The sequence below is a fragment of the Biomphalaria glabrata genome, chromosome 9, assembly GCF_947242115.1.
Source record: "Biomphalaria glabrata chromosome 9, xgBioGlab47.1, whole genome shotgun sequence".
Taxonomy (NCBI): Eukaryota; Metazoa; Mollusca; class Gastropoda; family Planorbidae; genus Biomphalaria; species Biomphalaria glabrata.
In genome coordinates this window covers 21,060,787-21,083,284 of record NC_074719.1, presented here as the reverse complement: position 1 = coordinate 21,083,284, position 22,498 = coordinate 21,060,787, and the positions used below count along the sequence as shown (strand labels likewise).

At 30.4% G+C, this 22,498-nt stretch overlaps 1 protein-coding gene across 4 annotated transcripts in view; it reads right to left on the bottom strand.

Moving 5' to 3' along the window:
* The window catches only part of LOC106060190 (dynamin-1-like), a 29,248-nt gene that overhangs the window by 6,568 nt on the left and 182 nt on the right, over positions 1-22,498 (bottom strand). Inside the window, exons 2-17 of one of the 4 annotated variants that reach the window (XM_056042061.1) lie at positions 17,189-17,262; positions 16,414-16,563; positions 15,799-16,002; positions 14,981-15,079; positions 14,452-14,560; positions 13,982-14,176; positions 13,082-13,217; positions 12,781-12,848; positions 12,519-12,657; positions 12,258-12,415; positions 11,859-11,907; positions 11,447-11,560; positions 10,771-10,880; positions 4,490-4,616; positions 1,309-1,455; positions 220-276 (exon numbers count right to left, since the gene is read on the bottom strand). In XM_056042061.1, coding sequence (XP_055898036.1) covers positions 220-276; positions 1,309-1,455; positions 4,490-4,616; positions 10,771-10,880; positions 11,447-11,560; positions 11,859-11,907; positions 12,258-12,415; positions 12,519-12,657; positions 12,781-12,848; positions 13,082-13,217; positions 13,982-14,176; positions 14,452-14,560; positions 14,981-15,079; positions 15,799-16,002; positions 16,414-16,563; positions 17,189-17,262 — 1,936 coding nt within the window. Of the gene's footprint in view, positions 1-219; positions 277-1,308; positions 1,456-4,489; positions 4,617-6,911; positions 7,022-8,634; positions 8,745-10,770; positions 10,881-11,446; positions 11,561-11,858; positions 11,908-12,257; positions 12,416-12,518; positions 12,658-12,780; positions 12,849-13,081; positions 13,218-13,981; positions 14,177-14,451; positions 14,561-14,980; positions 15,080-15,798; positions 16,003-16,413; positions 16,564-17,188; positions 17,263-22,498 lie in introns of all 4 variants that reach the window. The other 3 variants (XM_056042064.1, XM_013217989.2, XM_056042063.1) reach the window with 3 other exon arrangements.

The window sequence follows — 22,498 nt, the reverse complement described above, 5'->3', positions numbered from 1 at the left end:
TTGGTGTAGCACTTAAGTTTCATTGGTCAAGCCTTGTAATTTCAAACTAAATCTCAAAGACTGGCTTTGCTCCTGGTGACTCAGGCTGAAGAAAGGGATTGGCTCTGCGCAACCAAAAAAAAAAAAAAAACAAAAAAAAAACACCATGATGAGCTTCACAACAGTGAACACAAACTATAAGGACATCCAGAGCATGCCATGCCAGCGCAGGGCAGTTACCTGGTCACCCGTTGAATAGATGTGAGCCAATAGGTCACTATCAATAAATCCCCGAATCTGAAAATGGTATGTTACACAAATTCTTCTGCATATTAGGTATCAAGTCAGTACAGTTTGTAGCATAAATCACAAATAAAAAAAAATAATACATATAATTGTAAGTAGAAAAGCCAAACTTAAAAATTTAGAACAGGGCCTATTTTAAAAAAATGTACTACTAATTATGGGGTTGTGGAGGCTTAGTGATAAACTCCTTAGTTTTTAAGAAAAGCTGAGGGGACTCATGAAGGCTGGGATTTTGAAATTTTGGGCTCTTTAAGATGCTCCTGAGTCCACCAATTCTAATGGGTACCTGACATTGGTAAAGGTAAAAGTGGTTTGTTGTTGTGATGGACACATTATACTCTTGTTAACTGTCAGCCACAAAACAAGATGACCTTTACATCATCTTCACTATGGAATAATGCAAAGGAACAAAGGTCTGAAAGAAGTCTTTTATTTGTCTAGTACTAAGCCAGACTACTAAGCAGTTCTTAGCTAAAAGGTATCTCTGTCCACCCGGGTTTTTCTCATGAAGACTTTGTGAGATGATAAAAAGAATGTAAACAACAACAATACATCGCTGAGTGTACTTTGAAAAAAGGTACTCTTTTGACAATTTAATTTTCTTCTTCTTTTAACAGTTATCTTAGCACTGAAGGAGAAAAGTACACTTTTAAATTAGCTCTTCTGTTCATCCTTTTAAACATCAAATATGCAGACCAATGCCAGTAAATCTGTTCTATAAAAACATGATTTATCCTGATTGTTATTGAACTCTTCTGAATCCTGAAGACTATAATTCAATGCTACTTTAAAACAGCTTACTTGCAATACTACTAGAATGGTCTCAAACATCTTACCTTAGATCAATAGCCCAGACATAAAAATTTTAAAGAAAAAATGTCATAGTACTATTTTGTTTATGACTATTTAACATATAATTGAAAACAATATTTTTGTTTTGCTTTTGGACCTTTCAGGCACACTGATGTTTAGGGCCAGTGAGCCAGCATTCAAATGGTTAAGGGAATCAGTTTACCAACTTACATTGCTTATAATAAGATACATAATGGTTTTGGGCACTAGATCTCGCTGGGTCTTGTTGACAATCTTCAAATAGGAGTCCACCAAGTTGCGTATAGTCTCAACCTGTCTCTCAAGTTGGGGATCCATTGATGAGTAGTCATCTTTAGACTGAGAAAGAAACAAAGAATTGAACTAGATAACTAGATGAAATAACTTAAAAAGAAATATGGATATTCTATTATTAATTACTTCATTATGATTAAAAGCTTGCCAGAATTAACATTTTTGATTAAGGGATGTATTGTTTAAAAGACAAATATATTAGTAACTCAAAGATCCAAGAATCTTATCTTTTTATCTTATATAATACAGACGTTACTTCAAAAAAGAAGATGATTACGTCCTAAGCTTCATGCATTTAGTCATGCATATTAACCAATGACTTAAATTCTGCCAAGTCACTGGTTTTCCTGGCTAGCTCAGGCAACCCATTCCATGCTCTAATAGCACTAGGGAAGAAGGAGTATTTGTACAAATTTGTCCTAGCATATGGGACGAGGAATGTGCCTTTATCTTTGTGTCTTTCAGAGTATTTTATTAAATTTTGTTTTTGTATTTGAAGATTATGGTTCAGTGTTTTATGTATGATTGCTACTTTACTTTTGAGCCTTCTGTCCTGAAGGCTTTCTAAATTTAGTGATTTTACTAAAGGTGTTATTCTAGTCAAATGTGAATATTCGTTTGTTATGAATCGCACTGCTCTATTTTGTGTCTGTTCTAGTTTCTTAATGTTTTCTTGAGTTAAGGGGTCCCAAACAGAGGATGCATATTCTATTATTGGCCTAACCAAGGTTAAATAACATTTTAGTTTTATGTTCTTATTTGATTTATAGAAATTTCTTTTAATAAATCCTAATGCTTTGTTTGATTTTTTTGTAGTTTCATCAATATGTGGATTCCATGACAGTTTTTCATTTATTATAACACCTAGGTATTTTGCGTTTTTAGTCTGTGTTACTGGTTTGCCATGAATAAGATAAGTGGAATTAATTTGTTTTAGTTTTTTTGTTACTCTTAACAACTGACATTTTTCTGGGTGGAAAGACATGCTCCCAATTTGATTCCCATTTCTGTAATTCATCTAATTCTCTTTGTAAAATATCTGTGTCTTGTGTTGTTTTTATTGTTCTATATATTATGCAATCGTCTGCAAATAATCTGACTTTTGTTCCTGAAGTAATGCAATTTGGTAAATCATTTATGTAAATTAAAAATAGTAGTGGACCCAAGACTGTTCCTTGAGGTACACCTGAGTTTACTGTTATCGGTGTTGATTTAGAGCCATTTATTATTACAGTTTGTTCTCTCCCTATCAGAAAGTCTTTAATCCACTGATGCAGTGGACCATTAATGCCGAAATATTTTAATTTTTTAAGCAAACTATGGTGGTGAACTTTGTCAAAAGCCTTAGAAAAATCTAGTAAGATAGCATCTATTTGTTCACTATTATCTAAACCTTTTGAAAAATCATCAATTAGTCCTATTAGTTGTGTTTCACATGATCTATATTTCCTAAAGCCATGTTGGTATGGTGTGAGGACATTATGTTTGTCTAAGTGGTTTATGATGTTGCTACATATTATGTGTTCTAGGATTTTACATGTGATGCTGGTAAGTGATACTGGTCTGTAGTTTCCTGGGTCAGATTTTTCTCCTTTTTTAAATAGGGGGGTGACATTAGCTTCTTTCCAGTCCTTTGGTACTCTGCCCTGGTTAAGTGAAGCCTGAAAGAGTATTTTGAACACTGGGGCTAGCTCATTACTTAGTTCTTTGAGTAATCTAGCTGGAATACCATCAGGTCCAGAAGCTTTATTTGGTTTGGTGTTGGCTAATAGTTTTTGAATTCCATTTTCTTGTACTACTATATCTTCTATGTTGTCTACTTGGTTCAAATTCAGTAATATGTCTTTGTCTCCTGGGGCTGAGAATGCTGATGCAAAGTATTTGTTTAGAATGTTTGCTTTAGTTTCATTATCATTATGTATTATGTTATGTTCATCTTTTAATGGCGCTACGCCTGTTGTTTCCATTTTCTTAGACTTAATGTATGACCATAGGTTTTTGTTGTTGTCTTTAGATATTACATTGTTTATGTATTCACTCTGCAGCTGTCTGCTTACTTTTTGGGTTAAGTGTTTAATTTTTATATACTTTTTGTAAACTCTTTCTGCATTAGTTTCTTTAAATTTTCTATATAGGTTTTCCTTCTGTTTACAAAGCTTCTTTAGTCTATTATTAAACCAGCATTTATTTATTTTGTTTGATGTGTATTTAGTTGGTATTTGATTTTCTATAATGCTTTTAAGATGGTTTTTAATGAAATTCCAGAGGTCATCGACTGTTTGGTTAATGTCTTTTTCTAATAAGAATGTTTGTTGAAAGTTTAATGCAGCTTGGTGTAGTTGTGTTCGGTTACATTTATTCCAGAGTAAGATTTTTCTTTTGGGTTTTATATTGGCTACTGCTTTTATCTGACTGTGTATTTTTATGATCTCATGGTCTGATAGACCAGGGATAATATCATAATCAACTACTAATCCAGGTCTGTTGGTTAAGAAGAGATCTAATGTGTTGTTTAATCTAGTTGGCTTTTTAATGATTTGATCTAAACTTAGGTTGTGTAAAGTTTCTATGAAAAGCTCATTTATGTCCTTAAGGTTTTGGTGTTTATCTATGGTTAGTGTTTTCCAATTTATATCAGGTAGGTTGAAATCACCCATAATCCAAAAAACTGCATTTTTATTTGTCTCTTTAAGTGTCGTAATCTGATTACATAGTTCCTGCATGTATTCTAAACTAGAATTTGGTGGTCTGTAAATGCTGCCTATTATTAGGGATGTTGAGGTGGTATTAATTTTACAAAATGTTGATTCTATATTTTTTGAGTTAGGTAAGGTAATTTCTTCTGCTATAAGAGTGTTTTTTATTGCTAAAAGAACTCCTCCATTTTGTTGACATGGTGTTTTTTTTTTATGCATGTAAAAGGAATATAATTTCTGTAACTAATAAAAGAGGTTTACTTGTATATAGAATCCCACTTATAGGTAGTATCTTTAGAAGAAAAACATGATGCCAAGTGTGAAATCAAAAACTATCTCTAGAGGTCACTGTACATTAGGCTTGCGATTGAAATAGTACTCACACTTGAATTTTCATCAGTGGTACGCTCAGGGTAGACACCAGCTCTCAGAAATGAGGCCTTCCAGCTGTCTACCTCATCCTGGGACTCAGCGGACAACTCCAATTGTTTGTAATCTTTGTAGACATTTCTAAACACAGAAAACTTTCTATTTAGTTGAAGCAGACTTGTATAGAGAGACTTGAATTGAACAGACATATAATAAAATAATTATTTATTGTCTACTACACAAACACTGTAAAATTTAGTTTTAATAAAAGAATTTAACAAACATCTTACATCATGGTTTGATTTTATTAATTAATTTTGTAATAGCTTTATTAAAACTTTTACTAAAAATAAATATAAAACAGATTAACTTAGTTTATTAAGTAAATAATGGGATACAAATTTGGAAACAATATTACTAAATGACTATACATAAGATTATTTAAAATAATACTCCAGTTAATGATATATCAAATCTATTATTTAGAGCTTCTATAAGCATTCCCAACAAAACATTGAAAATCAGCTGAATGAAGCTGGAAGCAAATGATATTAGTAGCAAGCCTGAGACAAAGCAAAGTGCTGATGAATATGACTAAAGATGGATGCCAAGCTGACATGCACAAAGCAAAGTGGAATATTCAAATAATATCACATCAAACCTTGATCACAATGAGTTACTAGTACCAAGAAACACATCTACTAAATAGTGTCATTTAAAAAAAAAAAAAAGATATAATATTAGAATCTCCCCTTGCATTCCACCTTAAAATGTAAACTAAACAAACTGAAAATTTGATGTCATTTGATGATGTCAGCAGATACTGACATAACCGGCATATATGTAGAGCTATATGGTACTGGAACCATATATATTAAATAGTAGACTAAAGCGCTTCAATAGGAATTGAAATATTATGAAAAAAAAATGGAAAGTGTAGAATCAAGAAAATGATATATGCACATATCAAACATACATACAATAGAATAAGACCACAAAGAAAAAAAGTTGTATTGGTCACTTTTACCAATTTTTTTAAGAAAACAAACTAAAACTACTTTTAATAGAAAACCTTACTATTCTATGGTGGTGATTAGAATGAAAGAAAAAATATTTTTGTTTTTTTTTTTGCATTCATGCATTATTAACCATTCTTTAATTGGGTGACATATAAGATTTCTTATCCAAATTTTTTTTCTACAAAATATTTAAAATTGCTTAAGCAAGAAATGGAAGTTCCTTTCAAGATCTGGATGTCCATGGATATTCAGATTTAGAGATGGATTCAGGGATATCTTAAAATCTTCAATTAAAAACCTTGGTGTATACCAGGATTCCAATTTGAGATAGCAAGTATGAGATCTAAGTGTTGTATAACTAGATCACAAGTAAATCACTCTTATTAATATTTTTAATAGTAGAGTGAAAAAAAATTTAACGAAAAGAGATTTACATTCCTAGATCTAAAATCAAACCGTGTACAAGGTGAGTTAGAATCGAGAAGAGACCATACAAAGAAACAGCTTTTTCATTAATTGCTATTACTTCTTTTAGTATAAAAAAAAAGATTGCATTTCGAATTTCATTTTAAGATAGATTCAATACAAAATCTGATAGGAAAAGCCACATCTAATTTAACAAAATACTTAAAGGTAGAAATTGTATGAGAATGAGGATACATTTCTAGCACATAATTTTTTATTTTTTTTTATAGAAATTCTTATAGAAATTATAGAAATTCTGAGCAAGGGTTAAGGTTTAAAAACAGAATTTATTACAATAAACTAGTAGGTTAATGGGTTTTAATTTGAAGGGTAAAAGATAAGCCTAGCTTGTAAAATGTGTTAATTTATGTAAAACAACTACCATTAAATATATGAGCAGTGATATAAACAATATTATATGAACCCTTGGAAAACATGGAATTCAATTACATTAGCCGTAAGGTTATAAGTTGAGATCTAGTGTCAATATAGTAGTGGTATTTAATTAGGTGACTGTATCATATATTATCACAATAAATGGTGAGAATATTAAGCACACAAACCCTTTTTATTTAAAGTCATATTAGGTTCTAAATTTGTTTCTGATTGATCATAAATAATTAATCCAATTAAGTAGGACATTTTTAACAAGACAAGTTATTCAGTTATCACACTAAGACAATAGAAATGTCAAACACATTTAGATATTGAATTCCCTTACAGTTAAAAAAACAAAAAAACAATAAATATCTTGAATAGAAAAAAGGCCTAGCATGAATTAACAACTTTTTTTTTACTGGTTAGGTTTTAAGCTAGTTAATGGGTAATATATGGTATGACTGTGATCTAAGATGCAATAGTCTTAAGGGCCACCATGATAATGAGTGCTTAACAATGGACATTTTTTATTTTAAAAAATTTGGATCTACTAAGAAATCATATCAATACCTACCTGGCCCCTGGGTTATAGAGGGCAAACATGTGTTTAGACTGGAGAAAACCGCCCTCCATATCTCGCACTTGCAAGCCTTCTAAGGGCAACATGTAGCGCTTTTCTCTTTCCTACCATTCAGCAGCAGATACACGAAACAGGACACATGGAAGGGCAAAGAGGTAAAAGGTGGGACAGAATGGGAGGAAACAAATGTTTGTTCATAAATATGTTGAAAAACATTTTAAAAATAAAACGTACTAAGCTAAACAGAAACACAAAAACACCACAAAGGATGGAATGGCCTTAAGAAAATACCTTAATTTTAGAAGGTTGTTCAAAATAATTTGACAATAGAAATACAAATTATATATTTAAAAAGTTCAATGAATGATTGTTGAGTGTAAAAAGCCTGATTTTCTTTAGACTAAAGCAGATGCCACTTCTCCCGATTATAATTAAATTCAATGTCTTGAGAGTTTGAAGTGAATATTGGTTAACTTTTCATTCAAATATAAATACTTAGTTACATTTTTACTTGAAATGAAATGTTTTGACAATAAAGTTCTAGTTTTAATTAATTTATGCTAGTTTCTATCCTAATGATTAAAAAAAAATCATCTTAATTTGGTTTGTAATGTTCAAACAGATATACATTTCAAATGAAACCTCTTAAGCTTCAATCAAAGACCACAGTAGTAAAAATGTTCATTGTGTGTGTATAAATTACATGTAATTATTCTAATCAATTACATTGAATAAAATGAAGGGTAACAATAGGCTCATTAAAATCCAAATAGAAATTTAAGCAAATTAAAAATTCATATGTGAATTTCAAAAAGACAAATTGTAGCTCTGCACAAGTGACAGGTAGACCATGGCACCATTTTAAATGCAGAGCAAAACTATGTAAAAAGGTAATTACAAAAATAAGCACCATGTTGGAACTGTACAAAGTATGGTAGATGTGAAGAACAAATGCTGTCAAACATTGTTACATTAAACTTGGTGTTCACTTCAGGACTCTCTGGTGACTGCCTTTGTGAGCTTTTCAAATTTTTATGCTACAAGCTATTTATTTAAATACTCTTATGTGTGTAAATATTTGGATGATAATATATACAATTGATTCTGGTTAATCAGACCACATCAAGAATTAATCACTTTGGGTCCTAATAATGGACTAGGCATATTACATGAGCATGTCCTGCTTTAAGCAAAATAAGCGGCTGGCCTAATTAACCAGATTCAACTGTATCTGTATATTATATTTAATCAAACACTGACAATTAACAATCCAAACTCTCAATAGTGAATCTGGTATGTTCAAGGAACATTTGTAATCATCTTCTTTTTTGAAGTAACGTCTGTATTATATAAGATAAGATATAAGATACTCACTTTACTTACTTTATTCAAAACTTATGTATAAATATTATTTATTTATTTATAGCACAATTCAATGGTCTTAATTTGATGTAACAAAGCTTGACTCAATGTGGTAAAGGAGGAGATAAGCTAATATAAGTAAACGCTAAATAAAAAATGTTCCATGCATCCTTATACAGGTGCCTATGTTTCTCTTCAATGTAAGCGTTGTTAGTTATAATGCTTCTAGTCCATAACAACAAAGTCAATATGCATGTCATATAAGAATCTAAGCAAATATACACTTAAAAGTCAACATATAAAAAAGAGTTGTGATAGGGAAGCAGTCTGGGAGGACATCAAGTCTAGAGACTACCTGGCTTCAGGGTTGAATATACTAAAGCCACATTTCTTGGTCATAAAACCCTGGTCATTGTCTTTGATCTTCAGACCATCCAGTGTCAACATGTACTTCTTGTCTTTCTCCTGGTAAATCAAGACACAACTGGGTCAGACACTAACATTGAGGCAAATATCACTCTCTACAATGAGCTGGTAGAGTAGGAAGGTGTGTGTGCAAATGCCCCAGTGCACATCTAGGCAAGGCTTAATAGTTTTTGGTAATAATGCAAGTAAACCGATGGGTATAAATTTAAGTGTGCACATTTATGCAAGACAAGTTCAGAAACAAATCATTGTTTGAACTGAACTTAGATGACAATACTAAAATATGGATAAGTCAAAACACAGAAATAAGTCAAGCATAAGAGCACAATAGTAACTCAGATTTGTAGCAACATCTGAAAGTTTTTGTACAATAATACAAAAACTTTAAGAAACAATTTTTGCAACAATGTAATATAATGATATTTAATATTTTCACGTCAATTAATGGTTTTCAAATGAAAGAAAAAAAACAAAAATAAAACTTTTGATACAGAAATTTTAGGGACAAGAAAAATCTGTAGCTACAAGAGAAATTCAACGTTTGAGAATGTGAACATAAGTAATAGTACAATTATCAATCACTTTATCTAGTTTTTGAACAACCCTTGGATACTAAGTGTTGAATGCAGAGCTACCATAAGGGTAAACTCGACTCGTCCCCTTCTTGGTGAAATACTGAAAGCTAAACAAAGTTCAATCAAATGATTATAAATGCATCCAATGTATGCCAGTATCTACTGCAATTGAGGAACCAATATTCTATTTTTTCTCCACACAATGTTTCAGAATCATGCTGTAAGGAAAGCCCAACACCAAGGGGATGGCATCATGAAGGACAGCAACAACAACAAGCCAAATGTTCATGAAAACTATTTACAAAGACTCTTTTGTTTAGGAGCTACGCAACACTGATGAGCTTACAAAAAGCTGACACAGATTTTAATGAAACAATAAGAAATTTTAGGATTAACTTTTTTTTTTTTTCCATTTGTAAGTATCTATTTGCAAACATGCAGAAAGTGATAATAAACATGTAATAAACTGATTTAGTGTGAACAAGACTCCATGTTCTATTCAGAATACTTTGTTTACATTCTGAACAAGACAAGTAGGATAATGCACATTTAACAGCATCACAGGTTTCTAGAAGGCATGCCATGATAGATCAAAGACAGAAAGAGTAAGAAAATAAATTTTAAAATTGCTCAACCGGCCCCCTTTTAATTACATGTTCATTTTAAAACTAAGTATTCTCTCAATTCTAAGAACTTGTTTCCCATAATTCTACATGTGATGATGACTCAACAAATGGAGCAGAAGTTGTCCAAATATAATACAAGAATCTTCGCCAATTTAGTGATCTGTAATCTGGTGTAAAAAAAAATCTAACAATTCTGTCTAAAATTATGTTAACAATAAATAAGGTTAAGTAAAAACGAATTGTATATTAGCATTGAAATTTTTCCAAATACCTAGCACCATAAAATACTGTTTTTTTTCTAGTAAATTAATTCTTTTTCTTCTTTCACATATATAGGTTATTCCACAACCAAATGCATATTTTTAAACTTAGTGTCAAAATTTAGCTTTAGGGACTCCAGTATCATTTTGTTTGTCATGATCACACATAAAAATAATCATTAATATTCTCTTTTTAGAGTTCTATTAAATATGCTATGAATTTAAAATTAAAGAAGAGTTAGCAAATTTAAAAACCCAAAATGGATTTAGATTAAAATAAATTAGTTAAATAAAATAACCCAATTTTTTTTTTTTTTTAACTGCCAAGAGTTTAAACTAATCCTACTGTCCAAAATTCATTAAAAAAAATATTTAAAATCAAATTTTAAAAGCTTGATTTCTCTCATATTTTAAAAGTATTAAAAAATACATCTAAAAACAAATGCTGAAGCCTATTACCTCTAGAAATGTATTACCATAAAACTAGTTTATGTTGTCAAGAAATTTAAGAATTTGTGTTTATTGTATACAAAAAATAAAAAACAACAACCAAGAAAGATTTATTTGTTTGTATACAAATCTGTGTGTCAGGAGATGCAAATACCTATTCTCAGCATTGAAAAGTGCAAAAATTTGGTGGCGAGAGAATATTCCAGATTCTAGGTCCCGTAGCTTTAACCCTTCTAGGGGTAGCATGTATTTCTTGTCCTTTTCCTGGTTGGATACAAGTGAGAGAAACAGGAGAGGAGGATGTTGACAGATTACTGGACAAAACACAGGAAGCAAGAGAAAGAGAGAGAGAGAAAGAACTGGGTGAAAAGGCGGGGTGGAATATCTTCATTATCTAAGACTTTGCATTAGTCAAAACCATTTTAAAAACAGCAAGCATTCAGATTCAAAACTTATAAGGATGCAAAGAATTCAAGGTGGACAAAATACAAGTGTTAGATTTATGAGAACATAATTATAAATTGAATACAATGAAAACAACTAAAGATTTTGTGTGTGTGTGTGTGTGTGCATGTGTAAAAATACTATAATTTGTGGTAATTTATTCAGGTAATTTCATAAAGTCAAATGAAATTCAAAAGACCACTCCACTCTAATGTCAATATTGACATACTAATACTGTGCTGCATTCATTTGTATGCTTACTTGATAATTTTTAATAGCATTTGTAACTTTAAAAATGTGTCCACAAATAATTTTTAACATAAGGCAATAGTTTATAACTTTTAATAGTTACTGTAACATCCATTTATGTACAAAATTCATCCTACCTCTTCATCTTTGTACCAGGAGAGAGATTCAGCGGTTAAAACAAACCAAAAGTCTTTAGAGCCACCCTTGATGAAACTTATGTTGTGTAAGGATAACCAACCCTTTCGTATAACCTAGAGAGGAAAGATAAGCAATATACACATGAAATCTTTAACATAAATTTTCTTGGAATCTGTAATTCAAACAATGTTTACCTTGCTTATATAAATTCAACATTGTTTACTTGTCTTTAGACTTTGGTAAAGAGTGATAAAAAGAGAGATCTGAATTTAGCAGCTTATCCTGCACATGTTCCCATTAGATTTTTTAAAAATTTTATAGCTACATTTTATCGAACACTAAAAAATCTCTGACTTTTAAAAAAAAAAAAGTAAGGAAAAATAAGAAATCTTGAAAAATTGAATAACTTACTTGATTGCCAAGTTTTCGTTTGTTAGTGTTTTCTGACTTTTGCTGGGCGCTACAATAAGTTAAAGCAAAAAAAAACAAAAAACTATTAAACACTGTTTAAATGAAGAAAAAATGTATATGTAGAAAAGAAATTTTAAATTCAGTAATAGCTTCAACAAAAACTCATACCAAGGACTATGTTATGTAGATTAATGTCAATGTGTGATGTGACTAACTGCAACTATGAAATGTTGCCAAAATGTCAAACCACACAGATGAAGATGATGTGGGGAGCACACCTTAAAACAGTCTTAAATTTGAAGTCCTAACGCTCTCCCCTTTACAAGCTACAATTAAGTCACAATTTTAGGGACATTAGTCAAAGAATATATTTATTTAAAAAAAATTACTTTAACCTACTTTGCAAAACCAATAAAGTCTTCATGATTTGTATTCATGTAGGATAACTGAATATCAATCAGCTGTAGAATCTGTTGCTTAGCCACTTGTTCTTGTTCCCTAATACGTGTGTTCACAATACGCTCTGTTTCTTCTCGCAATCTTGGATAGCGTGACATCTGATGATCATACAATTTAAAATGATGTAGTATGTTATTTATTTTGTTTGGGCTGAGATCAGATCATTTATTTTACTGTCTTCTCAGTTCTTTTTCGGCTCACCTTCTCAGTACATTTCCTAACAACTGTAGAAAGTTCTGTAACAACTAGATCGACACAATGCAAAGATGGTTCTTTAAGTCGGTTGATTTGTTTCTTTACAATACTCTCAAATGCCATGTCAGGGGTGAAAAGACCTGTTCTATAAACAAGTAAAAACTCATGACATAATGCAAAACATTTGTTTTATAACAATAAAAAATATTTTATCACAGAAATTCATTATAAGTCAATGCTTTCAATAATTTTACAAAGAAATTCATACCTGATACCATGGATATTTTTAATGGTGATAGCAATTTCTTTCCTTAATTCTCTTTCATCAAACTCCATCTAACAATAATAATGAACACAAAAATAATGTTAAATGGTTTATAGCTAATAAATAAAGCAATGCAAACTAATACAATTGATTTTTTTTCAACTTAAAAAAAAAAAAAAAAATCTAAAAATATAGTTTTGTTTGTGCTGAAACAGGCTTATAATGTTGACATAGGTAAGCTTGTTGTTACAAAACACTCAATAAAACTATGATTGCTGTTTAAAATAAATGTAAAAGTATATACCTTGACAAGTTCAAAAGGGAATCTTTCATGAAAAATTCTATTGATCTTGGCACCACCAGATAAGTCTTCTGTGGACACATGAGTGCCAAAGCCTTCAATGTCTCTTTCAAAGTCTGTGCTGAACTGTGAAATCATCCTAGAGTATTCAATAGTCAAAAACAAAAATTAATGAGCATTAAAAACTAGACAGGGCTTGATGAAAGAATGGTAAAACGCTGTGCATCGTAACCAGGGATCCCAAGTCAGAATCCTGAAAAATGATGGGATTTTAATTCTGGATGGAAGTATTTTTCTAAGCATTATTGATTTCTGATACTAGTTAAGTGAAACGAGATGGAAACTGGACAAACTAATAACCTAGCATCATCTGATGCAAAAGACTGCAAGGTCTGAAAGATCGCCATTACTTATTATGAACTAGAGGGGCATGGTGGCTGAGTGGTAAAACACTAGGTTTGTGAACTGAGGGTTTTCAAGCTAAAATCTTGAAAACTGGGATTTTGAACTTAGATGCCCCTGAATCCACTGAAATTTAATGGGTACCTGACGTATGTTAAAGTTAAGGTGGTTGGTGGTTGTGCTGATCACATGACACTCTCATTGATCATAAGCCAAAAAGAAAACATGAGGATTACATCCTCTGTTCCATAGATCCAAGATCTGAAAGGGGTTCTTTACTTTTTTCTTAACTATCATGAACTAAGCTCCAACCAACAACTCCAAACATGTAACTCAAATGCTGCACTTCTCTCATTGTATACAATCAACTTGACAGTAAACCAAGTGGTTCTAAAAGGTTTGAATGACAATGCTAACTGATGAAAAATGATGTATAATTAATCAATCATCTAGAGCTCCATGGCAATAAATGATGAAAAAAAAATAAAAAAATAGACTCACTGCATCATGGCTTTTGTTTTTCTTGCTGGATCATCTGGTCTAAAATTTTTGTATTCTTCCACTTCTTTTTCCATTGAGAGCAACTGTGACTGTAGTTTATTACGCAGTGAAGGTAAAGTATCTCTTATGTGATTTGTCAACTGTTGGTTTAATACTTTCTGCAAATGTGGAGTGCCAAGTCGATCTGCAATGTGCCTGTGAACAACAGCAAAGGAAAGCAATCTCATTAATAGCTTGGAAGAGCATGAAAACATCCATTAGTAGGACCTGAATATTTCTCAGTATGGAAAGTACCCATTTCAGCTGGTGCCAAATAATAGGCCTTTAAGAAATGTGCTTTATTTTTTTAATCACTGAAGATAGCCTTAGTTAAAATAATAGAGGTGCAAACAAATTATTTACATACAAGAATATGTTAGGTTATAAATACAAAGAACGTAATTCAGCGTACAATGACTAAAGAGACTCACCGGTAGGAAGGATGTGACAAGAAAAATTTTCTTTCAGCTGCCAGAGCAGCTCTAATATCTTTTTTACCATCGATGTCTTTTTGACTTCTATTAACTACACCTATGTAACCTGTACAAAGTAGATATAACAATCAATGCTAATCACCCTCTCTTTACAATCTGAATGGAAAAATAAAACTGTTTCTAAAATAATTCAGTGACTAGAGAAGTAGAAGTCGTACCAACTAAAATTTAACATTATTTCATGACTATTTTTTTTTGGTTGATAATATTTGGTCTAAAATTTACATTCAATTTATCCTAAAAACATGCTTTTACTTATTTACTGTACATTAGATGTAAGATAAATGTTAAATTAATACCCAATCCTAGATATTTTATGTGTGTATAAACAAATTTTTATTTGTATATAATCAAATATTCTGAAAATAAGTTCTAAATAAAGACAGAGAAATGGGCTAGTAATATCTTTAGCGAAGCACAGAAAAAATGTATGGTCACTTTTAACACAGCTCTAAAACAAACTTACCTCTTCTTAGTGGCAGCAGCTTATTTTCTAGCACTTCCCTAGCGTCTGTGCCTTCATCCATCAAATCTAGTTTAGTGATCACACCAATCGTTCTCAAACCTAAAATTAAGCAAATATTCCACAATTTCTTTTATTTGATCATTTTGGAAGACTAAGAATTATAACTATCTTTAGAATGTCAATAATGCAAAGAAAGTGCACACACAGTTCTACAAACACTTTCACAACTGACTCAACCAGTGCAATACGAATAAAGATGAGGAGAAATCAATTGATGCATTTCTTGATCTTGACATATACTTTTATGAAAAATAGATGTGGAATGATGAAGATAAGAAGATGTAACACTAATCTACAGGATTTTTTAAATTGTAATTATTATTAATACAAAAAAAAATCTAAAATCAGATAACCAGAAAGACTATTTATTTGATCAGGTTTAAAAAAAAATAATAAGAAAATGAATGAATAAAAGGGTAGGACACATATGATCTATATTAAACATTATATTCTTTAAATTGTCATAATAACATTAATGGAATTTATATTTTTCTGGAAGAGTCATTGTAAAACCTATTCAATATATTAGAAAATATGAAAGAGTAACCAACACAATATTTTTTTAACATAATTTTAGGTTGTTCTAGTCCTAATGTGTACCTAATCTTTCTTGGAAGTCAAGATTATTAGTGGTTGTGCTGGTCTGGCCATTAACAGGTGAATAATACATAAACATCTCCATATAATGCTAAGTATTGATATAGCTTGTCTGTTATTTCTGGCAAAAGATAATTTTAAATAAAACTATGAAAATAAACCTTGAGGATCCACTTCTTTAGCAATTTTCAGAGCATCAGAATTGGCCAAGTCAGTGTTGGCAGGTGACACAGCCAAGATCAGACAAGACTCCTTAGAGATAAACTCCATAATCATATTCCTGATCTGCTGTTCTATATCTGGTGGTTGGTCTCCAACTGGTACTTTTGTCATACCAGGTAAATCAATCAATGTTAAGTTAAGAACTGTAACAAAATATAAAGAAGATAATATTGTGTTTCAGTGGGTCAGTACTACTCACACATTATGGTGCACACAATCTCATATTTCAATTGCATTCAGAGACAATAACAATGAATTGAACAGTATGAATACAGATTTATCATTTTCAAAAGCACTTTCAGATGATTAATATTAGCTGTTAAGGCATCAAGAGAATGATGAAAAAAATTCAACCTGATTTTCAAAAGCAAATTTCATATTGGAGATAGAACCACACAAATACTAACTACCCATTTCATTTACTTTACAAAATGTGTGCATTAAATACAAATATCCTTTTTTTTTTAAATTAAAAACATTACATAGACAATACATCATAAACACTATAACAACAAAAATGTAATTAACATTCTTTATATTAGATATCTAATTACCATTTGGAGAATATACTCGTAAATTAATAGGTAGATTGGAGATTCCTTTGTTGCTGCCAGTAGCTCTATCTGTTTCATCTTCAATCTCTTTACGGACTAAAGCAAAGTCTGTAAATTTTTTTCCTTTGGCATGAATAAATTCAGCCCACTCTGTTGAGTAATATACCAAATATTCAATATACCAAATATTCAAATAGTAATCTTAACATATTCTTAGTGTAAAATATTCAAAAAGCTAAAACATGCATGGGGTGTAAATTATTCAGAAAACTTTCTCAAGACCTGTTTAAACTGCTTGCACCCTACAAGATTTTGACTAGACAGGGGGGAAAAAAAAAAGTAAAGTAGGCTATGGGAGCTTTCACATTGCATTGTGATAGCTAAATGCCTTTTGATGCATTTAAACAGATGTATCTAACCTCTAGCTTGACATTCTCTGTCCAGGTCCTTGGAATCAGTGGCATATTTGACTTAAGACATGCTTTTACGCTAGTTGGTTTTAGTTGTAAAATTAACTTATCACATCTAATAGCAGTAATTGGTTTATGATTCATATTACAAAACAGTGGTTTATACACATTGGACATTGCTGAATACTGTTCAATGTGAAAACCATGTCACAGCTATGACACCCATCTCATTTTTTTTTCGCCATCCGGTCAAAACCTTGTAGACTGTATGCAGCCTTAGTGTGAATTTAAAGCTTATGATCTGAAAGATTTTTGTTTCACACAAATTTAATTTTTTTATGGCTCTTAATTAAAAGTATATTTACCTATTTTGCTGTAAATAAGTTGTAGTACTAAAGGTCGTCTGGTAACTATTCCTGAGCCTCTAGGCAAGAAGTCCCTAAAAAAAAAATATATCTATCATGTTATAATTGTAATAAATGACAATTTAAATGGTTTATTAGTTGTAGAACCAAAGTGTTCCTTAATAATTTAGTTATTCAGAAAAATCTAAAAATGACATTATGAATCAAAACATGCATTAACAACATCAAAGTTGTTTTTTTTTAAAACTATTTTTTCTTTTGCAAGGAACAAAAAAAACAAACAACTCTCACTCTTGTTTTTATTTTTTGGTCTATTTAAAAAAATGACTCATAAATTTATAACTGTTATTTTAAAATTAAATAATTAAGTAATTAATTTAGTAAGACTCTATTATTAGAAACACTTTGACTCAATTTTTTTTCCTGTTATCACTTGCATATAATATGTGAGTTGGGGAGGGGTTGGTAAAAAGTGTGTGTTTCTTAAGAATTTTTAAAAAAATATAATGGTTCTTACATACAATGAACTTAATATGCTTTAATAATGACATTGCTGAAAATAAGACTAGACTGATAGATCTTTTGTCCCACCATTTTTCTTATAATGTACATAAATAACAATAAAGAAATTTGTAATACAGTTTTCTACTTAAAATCTTGTATTATAAATAAAGCTAAAGGTCTCAAAACAGACATATATCTAATTTCACTTTTCACACAGGTGCCTTAACCCTGATCCAAAATAGGATATATCTAATAGCTCATCTTTGGAATTCTCTGAACAGATGCCCTTTCTCCACCTTTTCCCTTATTTTATCCAAAGCTTTATTCACCAGAAAAACAACAGGTGGTGATGACAGGAACATTAATTATACAGTGTTAGGAACCAAGTTATCATACTATTTACTATACAGAAGTTTTTTAATTGTATAGTTACAGAGACTAATTTAATAGTGCTCACTGTAATTTTTGTATGCATTTATAAAACATTTTCTTTTAAACTGTATTTCTACATCCATATGTATTTCTATATCCATATCCTTTACATAAAAATATAAAAATATTGGACAAGAACACACACATAATATATAAATATGCTATAACCCCATGCTTTCCTATTATACTGAAAAGCTTACAAGGACAGAGATTTAATGATGAAGACATCGCCTTTGTTAACAACTATTTTATGGAGAAAGACACTAGATCTAAATACTATTTAAAAGATTTGTGGGGTGAAAACATTGCTGGGAGAAGTGCTTACAGCTAAAAGGAGGTTATGGAAAGAAAAAAAATATCTGAAGACAAAACTACATGTTTCATAGTTTCAGACCAACCTCATATATATATATAATATTAAGTCAATATAGTTAGATGTAGATCATAATTGTATTTAAATTATTGTTTATAATGTATACAGTTATCTTCTTCTTATCTTATATAATACAGACATTACTTCAAAAAAGAAGATTATGTCCTATGCGTCATACATTTAGTCATGCATATTAACTAATGACTTAAATTCTGCCAAGTCACTGGTTTTCCTGGCTAGCTCAGGCAACCCATTCCATGCTCTAATAGCACTAGGGAAGAAGGAGTATTTGTACAAATTTGTCCTAGCATATGGGACAAGGAATGTGCCTTTACCTTTGTGTCTTTCAGAGTATTTTATTAAATTTTGTTTTTGTATTTGAAGATTATGGTTCAGTGTTTTATGTATAATTGCTACTTTACTTTTGAGTCTTCTGTCCTGAAGGCTTTCTAAATTTAGAGATTTTACTAAAGGTGTTACTCTAGTCAAATGTGAATATTCGTTTGTTATGAATCTCACTGCTCTATTTTGTGTCTGTTCCAGTTTCTTAATGTTTTCTTGAGTTGAGGGGTCCCAAACGGAGGATGCATATTATATTCTATTATCAGTTTAAAATACAGATACACATAGTCTCTAGTAGTCTAGTATAAATATGGCGGAAAACAGATTTCCCACTGAAAATGCATTTTTGAAAGTCAATATTCATTATCTCTTAATTTAGGCCACCTGTAGCGTATTTTTTAGATCTGATACATAGATCTATGTTTGTGTTAGCTTCATAAGCAACATTTTGTGGAAATTCGTTTTTATTAAGATTTTGTGCACTTGTGAAATTCACCAAGTACGCTATTCACGACAGAAAGGTTTTACTTATGGTTTTATGTGATCCCCTTTGAAAAGGTAAGAAACATATTATTTTTATAGTTATATGAAAAAAATTGCCTACTTATCATTAAAAAATGGTTGTTGTAAATGTTCAAGAAAAAAAAAGTGAATTGAATGGTTCATTTGTCCTTGATTTAAAAAAAAATAGCCTCGATGCAAATACGAAAATTGGCTGTCGCGAATGTACGCTTGCCGATATTTATTTATTTACACTTAAATATTACCAATTTTAATTAGGAAACACATATTTTTATTTTAGAAATCATATTGCAATATTTTCGTACTTAAAAAAGAGGAAAAAATATAAAAAATAATGTTTTATTACGTCTTTTATAAACCAATCGGAAGTGGTGTCGTCGAAATCGGAGGGCTTACGCTTTTTTAAAAACTTGTTTTTTCAATCATTCGCTCTGAATCCTCAAGAAAGAAACATCGCTAAAAGCGATCTCAGTCCGAACTATCCATAAGACAATATTTTTTATAATATTATCAACTATTAAGGTAATTATTGTACTTTAATACTAGGTTGTCGCTTTCGAACAACCGATTATCGAATAACCGGACATCTGCAATAACGCACGCGTGCTAAACAGGCTAAACACTACACAGTGTGATGCCGCATGGAGATCGATATCTTAATTTTAACTTAGATCTATATTTTATAATCTAGACTAGATCTAGATTATAGAATACCTAGATCTATAATCTATAATAATAGAGATTAGACCTAGCCCTAGTCTAGATCTAGTGATTATATACTGTCTAATAGAGGCTAGATCTAGAAAAACTTCTACGGCGACTACGAGTGTTTAACTGTTTTCCTTTGTAAATTCTTTTTACTAACGCCAAGAAAACCAAGATCGGGATAAAAGATTGGATTGTAGATATAGCTAAATATTTAAATTAAAATTAATTATGGTATTGCTAGATTAGATCTAAAAAAAAAAAAATGCTGACCGGTAAAAAATCGAGTGCTGTATCCCTTCCATTGTCTAGATCTAGACAGTAGATTTAGATCTAGGTCTAGTACTAGTAGATCTAGACTAGAGCTACCAAAATAACGCAGATACTACATTTTTGTTTATCTAGACACTAGATCTAATAATACTTGTTATGTTTGTGATTTATAGATCTAGACTACTCTAGATCTAAGACTTAATAGTAAATTCTAAATCTCTATAGATATAGACTATCACTATAGAAGAATAGATCTACTTATGACTTAAAGACATCGTTAAAAATAACAACAAACACATATAAACCAAATAAATGTTTTTATTTCTTTTCTCATCAACATTTACAACAGATACAAAAAATTGAGATTATTTGAGATAGTAAACAGAAAACATCATGCACTTTTAGCTTAAGCCTATTATTAGGTCTAGAGTCCAAACCTCGAATGCCTAGATCTAGAAATGATCAAGAACTAGATCTATTTATATCTTGATAATATTTCATTTAATATTAGATCTTTTCTAGTCTAAAATACATCTAAACCCTTAATCTAAAATTGATACTGATATAAATAGTATATTATACTGTATTGATGTAAAAAAATGAAGATAAATATAAGAAAAAAAAAGTGACTTTTTATGGTAGGGTGGGCCAAAGAGGGGGCTTATTTATTAGTTATAAATACATTTTAAAGTTGTTTGTTTGTTTTTTCAAAACTTCTATAAATATACTTTACTTTGTGACACAGTTTTATGTTAATAATATTGTGAATATGTGAAATTCATGGAATATTGGACATATCTTCTGTGAATGGTGGATTTTTCACTATTAGGGGTAAGTGTGTTTGATCTCATTTTTTTATGTTAAATACTTGCCTGATGTTAATGAATTTACTTTTTTTGGATTCCTCTGTTCTTGGGCATTAAAATAGATACATATTATGTCAAAACTGATAATGGTTTTGTTATTCAGGATGATGATAAAGTATAATTTGCAACTTTTTTTTTACCGAGGGGGTGGGGTCTGGGGGGGGGGGGGGGCTCAATTAATAGGCATAAATGTCTTAAAACACATGTTTATATATTTTTTTTTAAATGTTCTATAAATATACTTTACTTTGTGATACATTTTTCTATTAATAATATTGTGAATTTGTGAAATTCATGGATAATTGGACATATCTTCTGTGAGTGATGGATTTTTCATTATTAGGGGTAAGTGTGTTTGACCTCATTTTTTAAGTTAAATAACTGTCTGCTGCTTCTGATTTTATTTTTTTTAAATTCCTCTATTCTTGGGCAATAAATTTGATATATAATATATCAATAATAGCCAATTTGAAATTGGTCAAAAAAATGGTCCTAAAAGTAGAATGTTGAGAGCTCAATTTGTTTTCCGCCATATGCCAGTTATTTGAGTTATTAAATATAGATTATATTAGAATTTATTAGATATCTAGATTCTAGATGTAATATATTTTTAAAAATATTTTATAGATCTAGAATCTAGACTTACTAGTATCTGGATTCTGGAAATAGTTTAAAATTGAACTTCTGAAGCTTAATTTTGGCTTTGGTACCTAGTCTATAATAGCTATATCTAAATCTAGAGTCACTAGTAGAGATTGTGATAGATCATCTTTTTAAAATTGAAGTCACGTCTGTATCACATATTATATTATATATATTAATATATAATATATATATATATATAAGATAAACTTCTAGATTCTAGTTCTAGAGTTTCTATTAATAGGTGTAACTAGGTCTATACAAATCTACAATGACTCAGTATGACAATCTATTCTAGAATCTAATATATTATAGTGTAGATCTAGATCTAGTCTAGATATATAATATAGATCTATCTATCACAATAGCTAGATTAAGTAGATTAGTAATGTTGAAATTGAAGCTGGTGACGCCCCTTTTGTTGACACATTATTTATGATAAAATCTAAAAATTATTTTTCATTTTTGTCAAACGGAACAATAACATAAGTTGTTCTAGAAATTATAACATTCCTAGTAAATTATTAAGAGATTGTGAAGAAGGGTTTAAAATCTATACAGAATTCGAGAAAAAGCAATCAGTTAACTAAATCATCAGCCCAGTTCTAATCACAGACTACTGTCACTACTCCTTTACTCCAGAATCAAGTT